This window comes from Cinclus cinclus, chromosome 9, assembly GCF_963662255.1.
Source record: "Cinclus cinclus chromosome 9, bCinCin1.1, whole genome shotgun sequence".
Lineage (NCBI taxonomy): Eukaryota > Metazoa > Chordata > Aves > Passeriformes > Cinclidae > Cinclus > Cinclus cinclus.
In genome coordinates, this window is record NC_085054.1 from 15,026,045 (window position 1) to 15,041,745 (window position 15,701).

Consider the following 15,701-nt stretch of genomic DNA (forward strand, 5'->3'; position numbering starts at 1 on the left):
CTGGAATTGCCAACTACTTATATAGCAAAGAGATGCAATCCAATTACTCTGGAAGTTAAGGTAACTGCCATATTAGAGAACTCTGCTCCAAAACTGATTTCAGGCAATATCTCGTATTCCCCCAATTTAATGGGAAGATACAGCTATTGTATGACCTTCAATCAATCACCAAAATTACCTTCAGTCACAAAGTAGTTTCCTGTATTGCAATATATGGTGATTGTAGGATGATAGTAAACATAAATGTAAATTTGCAGTCAGCCTACAAACGCTTTGTTCCAGCTTAGCCTGGCAGCTGGGAATCCAGCCCTTGATACTTTATCATTTGTGCTGCATTCCTATGCAGGCACAGAATTTTTTAGCCACCACAAGCTCACAGTGAAGAAAATGGTATGCTGCAAGTTTTTGGGTTAATAGAGATTTCATTAAGGAACACTGGCTATTTCAAATGGCATTAGCACATTTTATGTGCATCAGTGGTAGTTTCAGGCTACAAAGTAAAGTTCTCAAGACCAATATTGTCTTAGGAAGTTTCCAAGTAAATTCATAGCACTTAAAGTAGATAAAAGAGACTGATACTTTTTAAAACCACCTCTGGTGGAAAAGGTGCTCTATACATTTATGTGTAATGATAAATAGCCAGTAGGTCCTTCATGTCTAGAAAAATCACTATACTCTGTCATTTGTATCCTGCAGATGTGCTCAGCTTTCTAGACTCCTAGTTTGTTAGCTTTTCATTTTCATGATATTTCTGTGCCTTCTTCAGCTTGAGGCAAATTGTTACAGATGAAAAAAGCAGTTTCTAAAATACAAACTTTTTCTACTCATTAACTATAGCATAGAGAACCTACTTCTACCTATTGCTAATGGAAGGCCTGGAAGCTGCCAAAATCAATGTGGCATCTTTTAGAAAAGCTACTTCTCTTCAAAATGAGGATTTTAGCCACAGTTTTACATTGGGGGGTTCTGTGATACAAGAACCTTTCTCCTGAACTAGTAGCCTGATACAAAAACATCCATCTTATCATCTCCATATAAATATAATTTTTGACAGCAGCTCTGAATTCTACTTCCTTCCAAAGAGAAGGCACAATCCTGCCTGTTACAATTCCATCCTTGGTAACTGGGACATCCTTCATTCATCACTTTACTTAGTGAAATGCTACACATCTGTAGAAATTATAGCCCAAAACTCCCATTTCCAAAACAATCTAATATGGTCACCAATAATACCCCCAGCATCATGTATGGTGTCCACCAAACCACAAGAGCTGCATAAAGTGAAAGTACTGGTATCACTGCATGCATGGTGAAAACTAGCCTCAACAACTTGAATTGCTGGAGCTCACAAAACCTTTAAAAAAAGTACTGGGTTTTTTGACTTTTGCTACCAGTGAGAATACATTTCTTTCTGTGAAGTTCAAACAGTGATCTTATATATGTAAACATTACTCTGCTGTTCCACTACACTGAGTTGCTGAAGTTCCTATTCGTTGTAGAGGATATTTTCAGATAATTTCAATACATGCTATTTTTTAAAGACCAATTAACATAAAACATTGTAGTACTTGCTAAGGTATTTTTGCTCTGAAATGCAGAAGTTTCAACTGTGTGGCAAATGAACACTCTTATTTCCTCATATGGATCTTATTTCATTCAGATGAAGATTTATCCATGTACAAAAATCTTCAGTTCCACTGCAAGGGCTCTATACAGACAGATGCTCATTTAAAAAGTCATACCTTCTCAGCCTCTTCACCCGTCACCAAACTTTCCTCTGCTTCATCTTTAGTGATCAAAGAAATTCTGTCTGGGGAAAAAAAAAGCCACAACATAAAAATATCATTAAAAGGCTTCCCAAAAATTCACCTAATGTTAGAAGTGAATTAAGTGTTCCAAATTCCAACTTCTGGATGTGTCATCATAACCAACAGAAAAAAAGAGTATCACTCAAAAGAAAATGTGACTTGCATAAATGAGTCAACTATGATATAAAATATGATATAAAAATAAATTAATGAGCATATTTATAAGCTTGTGGAAGTATCCATTTAGGAAACTGCTAATATTGTGACAATCAAACTAATGAGACACTGAAATCATAGATCACAGATGAAATGCTGAAAATCTATTAGAAATTACACTTGTAGTCATTCATAGCATGCTCTTAGGTCCTCAGAAAAAATTAACTCCTAGCATTCAGACACTTGTGTTGTGATTACCTAGTCTGATTACCAAAGTGCTGGTCCTGCCCCACTTTGCTCCTTGATTGTGACAGCAGCACTACCCTGTGCAGTGACGTCCCACCTCTCCCCACAAAAAAAAAACTGAAAAAAAATCTCTATTTATTTTGACCCCAATAGTTTTTCCAGTCTAGTTTATCACTTAGCCATACAAATTGTTGTGCCTAAATAAGCAGCTGTGGGTGTGAGAGCAAAGAATAAGAGATTGAGAAAAATTTCAGCAGCAGGGTAAGCACAGTATCACCTTCAAGTGCCCACAAAACCATGTGGCAGGGTTTCACAAAACAAAATTTGTCAAACAGATCTGCCTTTCTTCTGAGCCACTAATTCCTTAACTTACATGCATCTTCTTTTGGTGACTGCAGTAACTCATGACAAAAGCCAATGCACACCACGTTTGGTAGAAAAGAGTGGACAGGTCATGTGGCAACAATGAGAGGAAACAGGATTTCTGCTCGTGTTAGCAGCAAGTAAAAAGCAATTTCAGCTGCCACTGAGAGCATCCAGGTTATGCATAAAGCATCAAGATTTCATTTCACCAGGTTCTCAAAGGAAGATAATCTATGCTGTATTAAAATATCATCTTTGCATTTGTTTGGTTGATTTTTCCTCAAAAAAGCACTCCAGTTTGTCAAAAGCTCTGATTTATACTAATTAAAAATTATTCATGGCTTTGAAAGATCCAAGTTTGCTACTTTCAAAGTTTATTGGTGTATTTTTCCGAATTTATATGGAGAAGGTCCCCTATGGCACTACTGAATATAATGCTCTTGTCAGTGCTGTCCTGTGCTGTTTTTTTCACACTGCTAAACAAATTCCCATCCTGTAATTCAAGGAAGTTGGACCAAGTAGACATTATAGCACATCTGGAGTTCACCACATTTAATGGTCCTATACAAAAGCACATCACTGCATTTTATAGTACACACCCTTAAGAGATACAGCTGGGCATTTAACAGATTTTCTTAGCATTGGTTCCAACAAAAAACAAGAGTATGATGCAAAAGATTTTTTTTTTAGTCCACTATGTTTTCTATTTGTGAAAACATTCCCTTTTTAACACTTGCATAGTCTCTGAATGTCTTTTAGGACAACATTGCCATGTATCTCCCAATTTAATCACAGGTAGGTGTCATATTACCACATATTCTGTCCTTCAGGTTACTTAAATACAAAATGATGCACAACAATCAGTGACACATTTCAACCCTATCTAAGACTTTTTGGAAGCTTAAACTGCAAGAATTTTTTCATAGTTCTACTGCATGAGGTTCTTCCATTTATTCTGAAATTCAGCTGAAATTGTCATCTTCTCCTTACCCCATAACATTTGTCTCTTTTTCCACAATTAATTTACCATTTCAATAAAACTTAAAAATGCATTATGAATAATGAAACTATTGTGATCTGATACGAAACTATTAGTGCAGAAAAGGAAAGGAAGCTGCAACATGAAAGCTGTTTTGTGTTTTTTTTAAATAGGCTGCAGGAATGAAGCATATCAAAATGCTGCAGTGGGGTTAGTCTAAGTGTCCCACTGCTAATTAAGCTTTCTTACTTAAGGGATAAATGCATAACACAACTAGAAATTGTCTATTTTTTTTTAAATGCCACCCTACCTTGTACCATGATCTCCCAGAAATCAGATAAAGCTTTATCTTCCAACTTTGATTTCAAGGCTTGCAGAAAGTCATTAAAGCACTGCACCTTAGACAGCTGAAAAAATGTAACAGCTACTATAAGCAAGAAATACTGAAACTACTAAAGAGCACTGAAAGCTTAATTCTTCATTAAGATTCATATAACATGGTGAACACAAAATTCTCTACACAATTTGGGTTTTACTTCTATTAGAACTGTGAGTTCTAAGGAAAGATGAGCCACAAAAAGTGCCTTTCAGAAAGCTAGAAACACTTTTTTGTAACTAGCTTTGTTGAAGAAGAAAATTGTAAGACTGCACATTTAACTAGCACAAGCATCAGGTCATAGGCCTTCTATTTTATGTTTAAAAAAATAAAACAACAGCAAGTAATACCAGAGAGCAACCAGTAACAATAAAAACCCCCATAAAATGCAACTCTATTTCTGAACTTTGAAACATATTGAAAGTTAAATTTTTTTTCACTACAGCAATAAATTATCAAGCAAATAGGTCTATAATGCTTGAATTTAAAAAAAAGAGTATTCACACATGAACATTACCTTCATGGCTTCCTCTCTAAAAACTCTGATACAGTCGACACCTTTCATGTAGTACTGTGAACCTTTATTTTCCAAGAACTGATCAATGCGGTTTATCAACTGCTGACTCACTGGAAGACAAGGAGAAATAAATTGATCAATAAATAAAAGAATGCACACTTTCAAGGGAAAACCCCAACTTTTCTTTTACATCTCTCTTTTTCTACTCCACAGGCATCTAAGTAGTTAATCATACCCACACTGCCTCAAGCTTTGCAAGCTGATAACTGTTATCTCAGCTAGTGACAATTACTTCAGCCTCTCTGGAAAAGCCAGATATACTAGGAAGAACCTCAAGCATGTCCAAGGTGTATCTTTCCCTGAAAGCCAAGAAAAGAAGCAGTGGCCTAACTTGTTTGATAAAAATTTGGGCTCCTAAAGCTTAGGGAGGTTAATGTTCAACAACACAAGCATATGCCACAAACATCCTTTGCAATCGAAGCATTTCAATAAAAGCATTACATTTATGAGAAAGGTATAATAATGTCAAATCAACATGTGTAGGGTGATTTCAGTTAAAAGACCTTGCTGTTATTGACATCAGAGTATGCCTTGTCTCTTGTACAGGTGGTTTGATAAATTTTCATCAGAGGAAAGATGTTTATGATTATAGAGATTATGAACTCTGTGTGCCTGACAGAAAGAAGCAGAGGGAAACAGTGGAATCTGTACCAACAAGAATAACATCAGTTTTACCCTTACTGTTGAGCTCCTAAAAGGTAGATAGCTGTAAACCACTGCAAAAAGGTAAGGTCACCTAAGAGCTCTGCAAATTGCAACTAATTTCTGCTGGAATTGTGTAATTTACTTTCTCTTCATGTTTACTTACAGTTCAGGAACTGTCCAACTTTACCTCTGGCAGACACCTCAGCCAGGGAAACAAGCGTGAGGAGGATACAACAGTTATCTACAAACTCAGAAGCACTGTGAAAAGAATGACTAGGGAGTTGATAGTGCCCTGCCTCTCTCAAAACAAGAGCCAAGATTTCGGCTAAGAACAAAACAGGATCTATTGAAACATATATCAGTTAACCCCTTTACCACAGGCTGATTTAAGTTTTAGCAGCTTAAAAAATGAACAAATTCTCAGAATTCTTAAAATAGGAGGTCTATCAAGCGAGATTAACAGTGTTGCTGCCATTGAGGAAAAAGATTCAGGAAAGCTTTCTGACCAAGTCACAGCATCTGCCTGTCCTGTTCTAATACTGTTAAAGACCAGTCAGTGGATTAGCAGAACATTTCCCCTAACCTATAGCCATTCCCAGCTCCAGATGTTATGGGCATAGACATCACTTCAAGAATCACAGCTATGGAAGCATTAATAAAGAAAATCACCTGTCAGAGTGGTGGAAGAAACAAGAAGTAAACACACCAAGGAGACTTTGTTTAAGTACTGTGTTCTGCTCTGCTCACTGTGACTATGCACAGCACTGGCTGTTATATTACTTTCTATAAAATGCCTAATTGAACTGAATCTGAAGAAAAACATCTCTGAATAGTGTGAAACAAGGCATGTTTGATATTCTCCCACTAGCTTTTGACAGTTTCTAGAAAAGAAGGCAGATAATGGTTCTGCCCAACAGCAGCTACAGCACAAGAAAGTGTGCTGAAGTGCCTACTGTGCCACCAGTAGCTGACAAACTAAATTGAAGCCTAACAACTTAAGCTTCCCAAGTTAAGTCAGTCAATTTTTTTCATGGTTAATGATTTTCTCATTAAATGTTCTAATTCCTTATGAATTGCACTAATAAAAGCAAGTCCTGCTGGTGTTTTCAGTGGTGGTATTTTTTTTTTTTAAACACTGCCTTCTCATTGATGTGTTAAATTAAAACCCCAGGCAATATGAGGGTGTAATAAAAGTCTTTATTGTCAGAAAGATTCCAGCATACTGTTTGAAATTATCAGACACACTACTACTTCTTTTGCATTTATTTTTTTAAAATCCCTTTCCATTTGATTGTCCTGGCAGCCATCAGAAAACACCTTCTTGCTACTGACTGTGAGGTGCCTCCTTTTGAAATCTGTTGTAAGGAACCAAAGGAAACCTGCAATGATTTACCAGGCATTGAGAGTCCATAATACAGGCAGCAAGCAGGTAACACAGCAACAGTATTTTAAGTCACACTCCTCTAACATCCTGAAATAGTTTGGCTAAAGGTTGGTTCTGTCCATTGGGTTTCCCTTAAATTATAGGCCAATGATTGACGAATCTAAATTAGACAAAAATTTCTATGTTCTGACTAGACTACCAAATTACTTCAGGGGGCAAAAAGTAATATTAAAAACTATAGATAAGGATTATGGCTGGAAATTCTTAAAGTGGTTGCTGTTCCTTTACACTTCTAATCTGAGAACTCCATTGATTTCCTGCTGCCTTTTCATTAGTCTGAATCTTTGGGTCTGGATGCTGCAAAAAATAGATGTCCCTGTTTTTGGAGCAGGCATGTTCTGCATAAAGATGTCTTTTTAACTAAGCTGTGATAAGCATTAACTCCGATGTGTCCCAGACAAATCTCGGGCATTGAGGCTTTGAGAGTTACTTCAGTAACTACAAACTTGAGTTACTACAAACTGACACCCTATTCAGGCCACTTTGGTATAACTGCAACTTTTTTCTTCTCTCCCAGCTTCCTTCATTTCACACACATTTAAGAAAGTGAGCCAACAACAGACTTTTACATTTTGCATTAACTGGAATTTCCAGAACTCCTAATAACCACCACATTCTTCAGAACATCCCAAGAAATTTTAATCTCCTCTTTCCTCCTTCTACTGTACCTGACTGGTTAGATAACAAAGTTATTAAGGGTTGGAGAACTGCAGAGAAAAAAAAAAAAAATCACAGAATAGAAGATTTTTTAGTTCTAGCAGAATTTAATCCCTTCCCTGCTGGCATTCAGATACATTTGCTACTCCAAAATACATTCACCAGTGCTGTCATTTTTTGTGAAATATGCCATGAACAATTATATTCACTTGTTATCTCTGAACAGCTACAGCACAAAACTGCAGTTATATTTTCATGTTTGTTCAGTTCAGCTCTCGGTCTTGATTACTATACCAATCAGATGATACAATAATAATAGCCAAAATTGTCTATTATTACAAGTCCAAGTTTGTCAATTAGTACAAATTTGATTCCTCAGGGAATTTTTCCTGTTTAAAAAAAAAATCAGGTTAAGAAAATAATTCTTCCTTTAGACAAAAGACTCCTGTTGTTAATCTTCTGATTTACGTGCTGCTGGTGGTAACGATTTGTAGTCACGGACAGTGCTTACAGTGTGATTCACTGACAGATCAGTTAAATCACCTGATAATTAATTTTATAATACTGCTCTGTATCATCTTTCTAGAACTGAAAAGATGAAATTCTGAACTGAAAATGGTACTAATTTTTACAGACCTCCTTCATCTTTAAGCCAAGAAATCAGAATTTTAAGATTAAGAGCTGTTGGCTGAGAACTACTCCAATACCCTATGAGGCGCTGTTCAGTTTTGAAATGGTGTCTCTAAATGTCCTTTGAGTATGGATCAGAATGATTGAGGCTGGATGTCTGAAGGACATAGGACCCAAATTCCTGCTACAAACAGAGTTCACTGTGGAACAGGTGACTCAGTGCTCCACAGACTTGTGCTCCATGTAGCTCCAGAGATGGACAGTCTCCAAGTTCTCTAAGCCCCTTTTTCTGTGTTTGAGTCCCATCATTGTGATCTTTATTATCCCTTCCCCAACAACATCTAACTCAAATTTTGTTTATTGCAACTCAGAGCTTTAAGTCTCACCCAATCACTATACCCTTCAAAGACAAACCCAGCTTCATCTTCTCTGTGAAGCAGATATACAGAAAACTTCAAAGTGATTCTATATACTCAAATATTTGGTTTGCAAAAACTCTTCTAATGACTGAATAATTTTCACCAAACCAGTCATTGCATTTGGCCTACCTAGCAGTAGAGCATGAATTGTCTCTGAAATAATACAAAAACATCCAGTAAGATAAAAATGCAGACAAACTGCAAAAACATGCCAACAAAGAATGAAATTAGGTATTAGCTTTTTAAAAAACTATCTTAGCTCCAGAAAGGTAATTAACTATACTTATTTCTACAGAATATCTTGCAATAAAGTATCATCCTTCTTCACATGCAGTTACTGATTCCTTTAACCATATTTTTTTAGAAATGCCTAGGAAAAATATTAACAAACTTACTATAAATATAAAAATGAGAGCATAGTGCCATTTGTCTCTGGACATTTGTCTCTGAACAGTGACTTTTGTCACTGCAGATTTCTCTCCCACCTGACAATCAGTAAAATAAAAAAAGCTTTTTTACCATCATGTTCTTAGACAGGAATACTGTAAGATGCAATGAAATGTGGACTACATACACAGAAAATTTACAAATCAAAGAAAATACTACGCATATGTCAATAACTTTTTCTACTCCTCTGATTCTGTATTATATATAAGCCTATGAAAATACAACACAACACATCTGACATGATCTGCTCTCTAGAGATGCAGACATGAATGGAAACCTCCAAATAGGAGGATAAGCTGGTAGTACGTGGCTACTCCTTTGGCATTACAAAGATGGCAAGCAATGATTGCATTTCAGAGTCTTCTCTGAAGCCACACTCACTGTACACCCTTGGGAGCAACAATTAGATTCTACTCAGGTAAACTAATCTACTTTATGTGCTGTCATTGACAAAAACGTCAGAAGCTGTTATCGGAAGACATCTCTTTGTGATGACTGAACACTTGTGACTTGCTCAAAGCAAAACCTGCATAAAATGACATCCCTCTGGCCATGAATGCAAATAAGAAAGTAAGGATGTCTAGAATGGAACACAATTCTAGTTAGGTGAGCATCAGTGTTAACCATTAAGCTGATACCATCAACACGTAACTCTTAAGCAACTCCCTACTGTAATGAACTACACAGTTTACAGTTAAAACCAAAGTTGATTACTGTGTCAAGAACTGAGCTGCCAGTCCAGAAAACTCTATCTCTAAGACCCTTACCAATCTGAAAATCTTTGATTTTCTAAAGATATGTATTTAGGCATTAGTGGCAAAGTTCTCACAGCATCAGACACAGACTAGCATCCACCTGAGTCTTTTGCTATGAGAGGTACAAACCCTGATTAACAAATCCCCGTGAGCACACTGCAAGAAATACACTGGTACCTATTTTCAATTATAAATATACCATCAGAACTTCCTACAAGCTGTTTCAGAAGAAAAACAAAAATAATTGCCTTGCCATCCTCTGGTATTGCTAATTTAATAATTTTGGCGTGTGTGTGTGCCATCAACCTGCAGCTTAATTAAAAAACAACTGTAGTGTCAGCATTGAAAGCACAACTCTTCCTACTGCTACAACTTCTCTATCTACTAAAAAACAACCCAACTGCAATCAAACCTCTGAAAGTTCTTTCTCCTCCCAGCAAAAGGACTGCTGTTATTTTAAAAGGTAAATGTAAGCTCTATTCATTTAGGAAGACTGTAGTAGAATTTTTTTTTTTAATATAAGAAAGAAAAACAGAATGGAACTTAGCAGTTCTCCTGTCTGCATCCTGACACATAAAATGTTACCCTTTTTACAATGAAGTACTTGAATGTCACCAATTATCCTTTTCTGCAAAGAAATTCTGTATTTCTCATGTTCTAGCAGAGGGGAAAAAAGTTTCATCATTAGATGACAAAATTATACTAAAAAACCCTTAATACCACTGAATAGTTTTAAGGCAGAATTTACTATTTACATAACTAAAGTGAAAAGCAATACAGCAAGCCATTAAAAACATGCCTGCAGCATTCAATGTATTAAGCCACCTAAAAGGCTGTAAAGAACAAAAAGGATTATTCAGAAGAAAGAGATAATATGCAAATCATGTTTTTATTTGTAGTGGCTTCTATCTCTCCTTTAAATGGGTGACTGCACTACATTCTGTTTAACACCACCTTATCATTACAGAGCATATCACATAGAATAAAAGCAAATTGCTCAAAATTTCAGAACCTTCCAAACATGTTCTGCAGTTATCTCCAGCACAGCTACCAAGTGGACATATTTAAGCACTCATTTTAGTTAAACCATCTTCATGGATAATCACTGTACTTATTTCTGCCTTAAAGCTTTTAAGTAGTCAACTGTTCTACAGTTTCTGTAATCTTATGTATTGTACAACGCCTTTTTATTCCATCTTAATATATCTGAGATTTAAGAACACAACTCCAACTATTTTTTCAACAAATAATTTCTTCTGTGTCTAATAAAAAAATCCATGTAAAAATGCTAGCTAGCTGCTTAGAGGTCTGGCAGTTCTGGAGAAAAATAGCTATGTAGGCTTTAACAGGCCATATCACAACTCAATTACCACTAAATACACTCCTGAAACTATATCCAAAACGACCAAAGGCCTTGTTAAAATACCCAGCATCTTACTTAAGCACCTCTGCAAATCTTTCTTTGAAAAGGAATGTGACATTAGTGGCTATTTGGCAGATCAGGTTTACCCTGCCACTACCTTCAAACCACTCTTTAAGAGACAAAGGACCCCATTCATCTCGTGCATTCTTTTGAAGACACCTTTGGACTACATATACCTCTGTATAGCTACTCCAGGAGGGAAATACCATATAAACCAATGATAATTTCATGGCGTTTTCAGACTTAGGCCATGCAAGACAGTGCTTGACCTGTGCTTTGTGTTCTTCATCTCTGAGAAGAGACAGTGCACACAGAGCCTTCTCTCAACTTTCTGATTACAAATTTTACCTTATTATTCCACTCCGAATTCACCTGTGCTTTCTTTCACTCACAAGCAGTAAGAAAGGGCATTTGCATGTAAAGATTTAAGTCCCAGGCATGAGAGTCTCTTTTTTGTTCATGGAACAGAAGACAGGTTTCTCACACTGTGCACACCCAACAACTCTCCACTTCAGGCCAGAAAGATCCTGGGAATGAGAAGCTGAGGTTCATTCTGAATGAGGCAGTCAGTGAATACCAAGGGGTCTTCTGTTAGAAACACCTGAGAGGTTGCTCAGGTGCCTCAATGTAGCTGTTCTAGTGCCTTCTTACCCAAACACAGCTACCTGAGACTTTTAACTGGGGAAGGCAAGTATTAACATGGGAATTACAAATGACACCTTCCTTGGTTGAGGGGCACTACAAGCTAACCTGCAAATTCCAGAGCAACACTCGTTGCACTAGAAACTTAAGTTTAGACAAATGGATTGCATTTACAGAACTCTGAAGGTGCTACTAATATAATTAAGACAGACAAAAGTAATTTACCGTCTTTGAAGTCAGCATTTTTCTTCCTCACCAGAATTCGGAAATCTTCTGCTGGGTTAACACTGCCTACCTACAAAAAGTACAATAACAATTTCAATTGTCTTCCAATATCCATCTCTTTCTTCTTGTCAGGCAACAAGGATCTTTAAATTAATTTTTATTTTAATATGAAAACAGAAGCTGTGTACTTCTCTGCATTCAGACTCAAAAAATGCAATTCTTTTAAAGTGTGTCACTGCACAGTACTCCACGCAAAGTTGGTTATGACATGAACAAGATGAACTCTCTCTACTGCACTGTTAAAAGTTGACCACTTCTCCGGTGTTGAGAGGACAGAAGCACAACAATTCAGGTTACCTACTAGTTCAGCTTTGAGATCTTCTGTAGCACAGACCTCTTAGACCTCCCTAATCTCACCAGATGCTTAGTGAGGAGTGTGAGCTCCCAGGCACGTGGGAACAGAATCAGGGGCTTGCCACTCCAACAGGAACCTCAAAATTAGAAGCTTACACTTAAATCATCTAGGCTTTCTGGCAGAGTCTGACATCTTAAAGCCAAGGTTCTAAATGGGCATGCAAGTGCAGAAACCTTTCAAAGGAACTAAAACCAGGTCAAATATAAATAAACACTGAAAAATGGATGCATTAAACTTGAGGGAAAAAGGCAAAACCCTACACTGCTTAAAAATTCCTATCAGCAATTATAATTCTCCTACATTTTCTTTTATCCTTTACTATCAAAATAATTCATGCACTTTGCAATAAGATTGCTTGGTTTCACTGTACTTCTTTAAGATCTAGCAATGCCACTTTTCAGGAAATATCAGAAAATTATATTAGGAGTGCAGAACACTGAAATCTTTTTGACTTTAAATATTTTTATACGTATCAATAATGCTTTTTTCAAAATGAACCTTAAAGAATAGCACATTTGAAAACAAGAGAAGTTAGCTCAATATTAATTATTTTTGTAATAGGAAAGCATCAAATAAGGGAAAGTACAGAGTTACAATAAAGGTTTCATCTACCCACAAAATTATAAGTTAGATCTAGTGGCAAGATGAAGCCAAATTGATGATTTAGATGCCCAATGAATGCAAAGAACAATGTCTAAAATCACAGCAATACTTTTGATTAAACACACAGAGGCAACTTCTATGTTGCAGAAATATGAAAGACAGCAAAAACAAAATTCAACCACTGAGCTCCAATTCTGTTTTCTTTGGATCCTCAAGCTTTTCTTCCAGAGTTCTAAAGATCAGGAGAGAATTCTGTCCTAAAATATCCATGACTGATAGAAACTTGTGCTAAAACACATCCCTAAGGGCAGAGAAAGTTGTCTTTACAATCTCTAGCAGAATCGCAAATGTACAACTACATAGTATTTCAGTCATGTTTCAGCTAGAAACTCTACTTTTATCAGGAAATCTGTATATTCACTATAACAGAGAATTAATCTTCCCCTTTACAAATCAGATTTGTAAAAATACACTTACAGAGGTGATACTGCCTTCAGCAAGTTTCATAATGCTAAAGCTCCCTTCCTCATCTTCAATTTTTGGTTTCTTAAGGCTGGGTTCATCTTCGCTGCAAATGGGAAAGACAAAAATGAATATAAACACTTCAAGAATATTGTCCTGCCTACTAACTAGGAGTCAGTAAATTAATGAAATATACACTGAACTAAACTTCATTACATAACTGTTCCAAAATCAACACTTAACCATGCCTCATTTGTCCCTTGGGCTGCACAAACCAGACAGCAGAAACAGAGATCAAACTTCATCTCAGCATATAGCAAAGACATCACTTGTAGAAGACATGAGATTTTTAGTGCTTATTTCAGGCGTGATTTTCTTCACACAGACCTTCTTCATCTTTCTAAATACAGAATATCTCCAAACACTTTATTTGGAACCTCTGTATTGAGTTAACCTTTATTATTTACAGTATATAACATGACACTTGGTATTCTCACCCGATTTTTTTCTGAACATGAAATGCTAGTGAAAATGTACCATTTTAGTAAGACATTAATTTACTGTTCAATCACTACCTTCTAGATCCTGTCCTGGAATTTATAGCTAATACAAACCTGTTTACACAATGGCTTTTGAGCCTAATGACCACTATTCTCCATCAGCACATGACAGCTCTGCAAACTTCCACCTTATATTTGATAAAACCTGCTAGACAAACTGCAGTTAAGTAGATCAGAAACCTCCTAGGACGTTTTAAGCTGCATTTCAAAATGCTTTCAAAAGACTATTATTTTTACAAGGCTAATTGTAATTTTGGGCGACTTTCTTGCTTTGTCCTTACAGGTAACATAAAGAAAGGTGTATATTCAAACCAGGAGCTTCATTCTAACATCTGACATGTAACACTTTAGAGCACATCTCAGCAACAGAAGAAAATCCAGATAACCACAAAATGGGAAGAAAATCAGATGCTGTCAGGCTACTGACACAGATGAATTGATTTCAGTTTAAGAATGACTGAAAACTACTCAGCAACCCAGAGGGTAGCATTTGTGTTCAAGAAATTCCAAAAAAAAAAGTAACAAGTTAGTCTGAAAAATTCTACTGCTGTGAAAAGAAAAACTGCTCTATGATGTAGGGACAAAACCAGAGATCCTGGACTCGGAGCCACTTTTCATTCTGAAAGATTAGAACTGACTGCAAAAACTGCATTGCACATTACAGAAGCAACCAACTATTAGAAGGAACTTGTGGAGTCTTCCTTTTTGCTTCCTATAGCGCACTCCTCCCCCTACTTTACAATCACTGTCTATCTCACTTTGTTTCAGCAACATCCTCTGTCCTTTACTTAATTTTGTCACTACCAAAATGAAATCCCTTCTCCTCAGCAACTCCTGTCATTCAGCATAATCTTACTTATCACTCTAGAAGAAATGATGACTTCAGTTATGTCTAAGGACAAGGATAAGATACCTTTGCTTCATTCTCAACTCTGCTGACTTTCTGGCTAACCTTGAACAAGTTGCTTGATCCAGTATGTCTCTCTGTAAAAGGAGAAACTGATACTTATCAACACCAGAGAGTTCAGAAGCTCTTCTGGAACCAAAAATCTTGTATATTAACATGGTTTGATGAAAGTTGTGAAGAACAACAAAAATTCTCTTTTAGAATATTTTCCTCCAAAAGTATATGGCAGTCAATTTTCTCCTTTTTCTTCATGCATTATTTTTACTGATTCAAAATGCTTTGGGATTGGAGGAAGGAAAAAAATAAATGATGATGCTGCATTTAACAACCTAGGACCAAATCTACAGTTGTCATTAATCAGTGCAGCACAGCAGAAACTAATGAATCCATAGCCATTTATACCAGCCAAGGATCTGACATTTAGAATATGCACTGATTAGCAGTATTTTTAAACTGCAAAACGTGCAATTACTATTTGAGAAAAATTAATAAAATAAGGGATTAATTTAAAACACCCACTTCTACATTAATATAGAAGCCTCTCACATCCTACAAAGCCAGATGAGATAACAGCCCCTCCACAGCCAACCTAAGAAGGAAAAAGTAAAATGCTTTCTATTTTACTGGAATTTTTTTTAAAACTATATAGATCTGAAGCAAAAGTGAATCAAATGATTACTGAAATCTCTATTAAGATATCATGCCTACAATTATGCTACTTTAGTCCCACTAGACCTTAAAAATTAACAGAGTCAATATGATGACAGGACATACAAATCAGTTTTAGAAAACAAAAATAATTGTCAAGACAACTTCTCAACAACTTTTTCCAAACACTTCATTGTTTGGAACCTATATCTTAGTAATTAGAAGTTGAATCTCATAGAACATAGCATTTAGAAACACAGAATGGTTTTGGGTTGGAAGGGACCTTAAAGATCACCCACATCCGACACCCTTTC

The 15,701-nt window shown here is 36.3% G+C and overlaps 1 protein-coding gene across 1 annotated transcript in view; it reads right to left on the reverse strand.

Moving 5' to 3' along the window:
* The window catches only part of XRCC5 (X-ray repair cross complementing 5), a 48,949-nt gene that overhangs the window by 5,334 nt on the left and 27,914 nt on the right, over positions 1-15,701 (reverse strand). Inside the window, exons 15-19 of the mRNA XM_062498427.1 lie at positions 13,288-13,378; positions 11,793-11,862; positions 4,446-4,555; positions 3,863-3,959; positions 1,743-1,810 (exon numbers count right to left, since the gene is read on the reverse strand). Of these exons, the coding sequence (XP_062354411.1) occupies positions 1,743-1,810; positions 3,863-3,959; positions 4,446-4,555; positions 11,793-11,862; positions 13,288-13,378 (436 nt within the window). The remainder of the gene's footprint in view (positions 1-1,742; positions 1,811-3,862; positions 3,960-4,445; positions 4,556-11,792; positions 11,863-13,287; positions 13,379-15,701) is intronic.